The 5,099-nt window shown below is 39.1% G+C and overlaps 1 protein-coding gene across 1 annotated transcript in view; it reads left to right on the plus strand.

Moving 5' to 3' along the window:
* The window catches only part of AQR (aquarius intron-binding spliceosomal factor), a 103,326-nt gene that overhangs the window by 2,073 nt on the left and 96,154 nt on the right, over positions 1-5,099 (plus strand). The window contains exons 3-5 of the mRNA XM_019551765.1: positions 881-921; positions 1,425-1,460; positions 4,078-4,198. Coding sequence (XP_019407310.1) covers positions 881-921; positions 1,425-1,460; positions 4,078-4,198 — 198 coding nt within the window. The remainder of the gene's footprint in view (positions 1-880; positions 922-1,424; positions 1,461-4,077; positions 4,199-5,099) is intronic.

Genomic DNA, 5,099 nt, shown 5'->3' on the forward strand with positions numbered 1-5,099 from the left:
CTGCCCAGCTGGGGTGGGGTGCAGGATGGAGCTGGCAGCTTGTCTAGGGGGATGGGGGCAGCTCCCCCCACTGTATGCACCCCTGGGGAGGCATAGGGGGCATGTGCTCCTCCTCGCCTCCCAGATCTGTGCATGGGGCAAGGGCAGGCTGTGTGCTAGGGGTTGGGACTGTGGGCTAGGGTCAGTGGTGCTGGGAAGGGGGGCCATGGCAAATTTTGGGGTGGTTCTAGCCTCCCCCGCCCTCCCAACCCTGCCTCCCAGTGCCACTATCACCTGCCCCGGCCTGAGCATATCCGCCGGGAAGAGGCTGGAGCAGCCCCAGCCCCGACAATGCAGCAGCAGCCCACCTTCCACCTGTGCATAGATCTGGTGGGGCACATGCCCTCCTGACCTCCCCTATGGGAGCACGCAATGGCAGGAGCTGCCTGCCCCCTGGACAAGCTGCTGCCTCTGTTCTGTGTCCCACTCTGACTGGGCAGCGCCTGTCCCTTCCCCAGCTCCACTCCATTCCTCACCTCGGGGGGCCTCAGTCTCCCCCCACGTCCCCCAAACAGGCTTACCAGCTGGATGCTGCTCTCCAAGCTGCTAGGCTGTAAATGGGCAATCAGATTGGTATCAATCGGTGTGGCAGGTCAGTAACCACCCTTCTTTATCTGCCGAAAAATCTTTATCAATGCATGCCTATTATGAGTGTTTAAATGCTTTGGAACTCTTGCTCTTCCTCTCAGGGCTGAGATATTCCTGATGAGAGCTCATCAAGTGATAGTAATAACCTTAGAGCATACAGTTAATAACATTTTTGATTTTGAAAACCGTAGAGTTTTAAAAATGAATCAAACTACAAGTGTCAGTTTTTAATTGAGATAATTTTTTGACATAGGTTATTGAAGATGTATATGTGAAAGAAATCGTTAAGTCAAAGTAAGTACAATATTTCTAATGTTTGCTTATGGATTCTGTTATAGATACTTACCTATACTATAGACATTTATATTAACATGAAGGCTACTTAAAATGTTATTGAGCTAAATATGTAAGAAAGTCAAAAAGTTTAGTAAACCCTTATAGTCAGTGGTATGTCATCTCTGTGATTAAATACGAGTTTTCTTTATGCTATATTATTAGATGTATGACATAACAAAGGTCTGATACAGTGAATAAATCAAGTTTTGCATTCCTGTTCTTTGTCTCGGTCTGAGCCAGTCTTTCTACTGATTGCTAATTTTGAGAGGTAGAGATTCCTCTCTGCTTCCCAGTCCATGGGTTTGGAGTTCTTCTTCCCTTTACTTTCTACCTCCGTTCTATTTGAGATGAGCAAAGGATCTACCACCTGGAGGGAATTCTTGGTATATCTGTTGGTTCTCCTATCTTTTCACTAGTTTGTTTTATTTTCTGTGTTTCATTTATGTTTTTTTCCTTCTTAGATTTGCCATTAGAAAGATAATGCTGCTTGAGTTTAGGTAAGTTTTTGAAGAAATATAACATTTATTTTTAGTAATAATTAATTTTCTCAGTGTTTTGATTTATGGTAGGTGTTAGTTGTTTAAGTACTTAATTTGAGATCAGCCTATTTGAGAAAAGCCTATGGAAATAAAGGTGAGAAACAAATGCAGGACAGTAAATCACTTTTAGAGGTATATTATAACCCATTACTTCTACCCTAGTTAAGTCCATGATGAGGCACATAAGAAAATGTATTCCATAGAGTGTAATATAATATAAGATTAATTCCATAAACATAAATAGTGCTTTCTAGGAGGTCTTTTTTCATGCTGCTAAATTTCTAATGCAGATAAACTTACAGCACAAAAGGAGTACCAAATATGCATGGAATAATGATAAATTTGGTTCTAAAAATTAGGATGCCTCCTTAGACCTTGATTCAAAATCTTCTGAAGCCAGTGGAAGTCTTTGCATCAAAGTGTGAGGAAATTTGTAGCAATGCTGTAATTTTAAGAACAGCAACATGACTTTCCAATTTTCTTTGCCTGACAGGAATTGGAAAACTTGTGTTTTAAAAATAATTTTTAAAAAAATGTCAGATTATAGTGGCGTGCATATAAAAATGTGTGTTAAGTACCAACCAATATTAATTGGTATTTAATTTTTGGTTATTATTTTTAAGTCCACCTTTTTGGGTAGGTAGATTGAGATTGAAAGGTCTCTTGGTGAAATGCACTTCTGCATCAACTATAAACTCCTGCTGGAGAGAAACTGGGAAGAATTATGATATGCTAGGGGGACTGCTGATTAGAGAAATAGGATAATTTGAAGGGGGAAATATTCATTTCTAAAATCTTGGATTTTTCCTCATTTTTGTTTGTTTAAAAAGATAAGTTGAATGAGACTTGTTCAAGTCAAAATTGCAATTTAAGTTCCTGTTAACTTTATTTTCCCATGGCATTCATTCACATCACTGTAAAGCAAGGTTATCAAAACTCACCTCCGCATCCTGGGGTAGGTCTGGATCCCGACATTCTAGTGGCAGGGCAAATGGCATCAGAGAGCTGTGGGAGTTAGTGTTGCTGCAAGGACTTGTATTCTGGATTTTGCTGGTCGGTCCTGTCCCTGCTTGACCTTTCCCAGAATTCCCAGCCCCTCTAGGAACCATGTATGTTTGACACCCTTGCTGTAAAGAAATGCTGCCTAGTTACACCATTTTAATTTTTCTAGTGAACCCCTTTAACTTATCGTGAATAATTTATAGAATTTCTCAGGATATGCTGTCTACTTTCATAAGACCCATATCCTTCATCTTGCCTCCTACCAGAGCCCCAGGTTACCTTATCTTGACTCAGTTTACCGCTTTCCTATCTTTGAGGTCTCATCACAGCTACCGCTTTCCTAGTTGAGGATAATTGGACCTCCCAATTATTTGGATGCAGGGGATAATTGGACCCCCACATATTATTTGGATGCAGAGGTATCTTAAAGTGTACAGTAGAGTCCCTGATGTCTGTTAGGCTTTTTTTCTCTCCCTGTGGGCAGATCAGTCTCCATAATCTGGGTCCAGTTCTGCAAGCCTGTATGTGTAACTTGCAAGGTATTATCTGTAAGGCAAAAGCTGTGCAGAGATCCTCTGAATTATCTCTTTTAATTGTTTTGTAACTTAATTTTTTTAAAGAAGCAAGATTTACTCAGAATATTTTCTGTGTCTTATGTTTCTCTACTTCACAGTGTTTTGAGTTATGTAGGTGTTAGTTGGTTAAGTAGTTAATTTGAGATCAGCCTATTTGAGAAAAGCCTATGGAAAAGGTCAGAATATCATGGAGGCCTGTAAAATTTCCTTGCATGCACCCTTTAGCATGCAAGGGTTTACAGAGTTTAGTAAAAGCACTAAAATAACTTCCCTGCACTGCTCCAGGAGGGTAAAGTAAGGGCAGGAATTACTCTTTGTCTGAATTGGAACCACTTGTTTTCCACGGGAAGGAAAAGCCTACTGTTCACAAAAAGAAAAGTATCTCCCTGTTTAGGATGTTACAGGAAAATTAAGCTTTCCCTTTCCCTGCATAATTACCTTAAGTCTAGGCCTATAAAGCAGTAGCTTGAATGGGGTCTTAAAAGTGGGGAGGATATGACTAGGTGTGGCTTTATTTTGCACAGTCAAGAGGGAAGCAATTGGTCATATTAAAGGGATACGTTGTTGGAAAATATTGATGTAATAGAATATATATAATAATTGATGAAGTATTTGTTATGCCATCGTACTTTACATAAGAAAGTTGGCACTTGCGTCTGAGAAATATAGGAAGTGTTTGAAGTTTATGGCATGTGCAGTAAATTTGTTTATTCCCTTCCCCCTGGAAAATCAGCATTAATTAGCCTCCAGGCTTGTTACAGCAAGACTGGTGCATGAGTAATTCATTTTTCCCTCCATATGTAATGCCTCCCTAAGCTTGATATTAATAAGTTTAGTGATAGTGACCTTGACTAGAGGTAATCTCGAGAACTACTTGCAAATCATAAAGATGATTTTTAACCCTCCCCCAAATCTGTGGATAACTGCTGTTTTTTTGAGATCAGTGGCAGTTTATGTGGGTAGTAGGAACTAATGACATATTCTTTGTCTCTTCACAGCCAGTATCTTGAAAATTACCTGTGGATGAATTATTCCTCAGAGGTGTCCAGTAAAGCATATTTAATGTCAATCTGCTGCATGGTAAATGAGAAGTTCAGAGAAAATGTCCCTGCATGGGAGGTAACCATTTACAGTTATGTCTACAGTTGACTTCGATTCACAAGTTGCAGCCCACTTGTACTGATAGAAAACAGCTGAACTTACTATTTTAAAAGTAAAATGTTGCCTTGTCATGGGTTGTCTGCTACTTCAAGCAATAGGATGTTCCTTTTTTAGAAAAGCAATGAACAGATGAAGTTGGTCTGTACACCCTGACTTCTTTTTTTCAGTGTGAACTCATTTGTCTTATTGTGTAATGATTTCACACTTCAAAAATAAGATTTTCTTGAGCAACTTTGGCACTGGTTGAAGAGGGGCTTTTTTGGTATTAAAATAAAATTTGTTGTGAGGCATTTATATTTGTATATGAAGGAAGGTATCACGGGCAGTAAGAAAACTATTTTGTCTGTCAGTTTCTTGTTTGAAATCTTTGCATTTTTATAGTTTTAATTTGTATGAAGTTTTATTGACAACATACTTGTTAGTATGTGGTTTAGAAAGCTTAGCTTTTCTGTTAAAAACCTCTTATTTTAGAACATTTGAGAGCCAGTATTAACAGTGTAAGCTGGTTGAAATTATGTATACTTTCCATTATTTGATTTGCCAATTAAAAAAAATTAAATTCAGAAGACAAGCCTGTCTTTACTGTTGTTGAAATATAGTGGGCTCTATTAGATGTGGCAACTGTTGATCCTCCTGGATCATTGTGTATGTATGAGGGCCACCCAGACCTTTGAATATGCTCAGGCAGGAATTTTTTGGAGAAGTGGAGACTGCCCAGACCTTTCATCCTCCATTTAGGACACTGAGACAGAATAGTGCTTCTTCTATTAGTTTTATTAGTTTTATAAGAAAAGAAGAAAGAATTATGTCACTACTAGTGAAATGTATAAAAATTAATAGCCTGGAGGAGTGACTCTAC

The sequence above is a fragment of the Crocodylus porosus genome, unplaced genomic scaffold, assembly GCF_001723895.1.
Source record: "Crocodylus porosus isolate Cpor-Errol unplaced genomic scaffold, CroPor_comp1, whole genome shotgun sequence".
In the NCBI taxonomy this organism is placed as follows: domain Eukaryota; kingdom Metazoa; phylum Chordata; order Crocodylia; family Crocodylidae; genus Crocodylus; species Crocodylus porosus.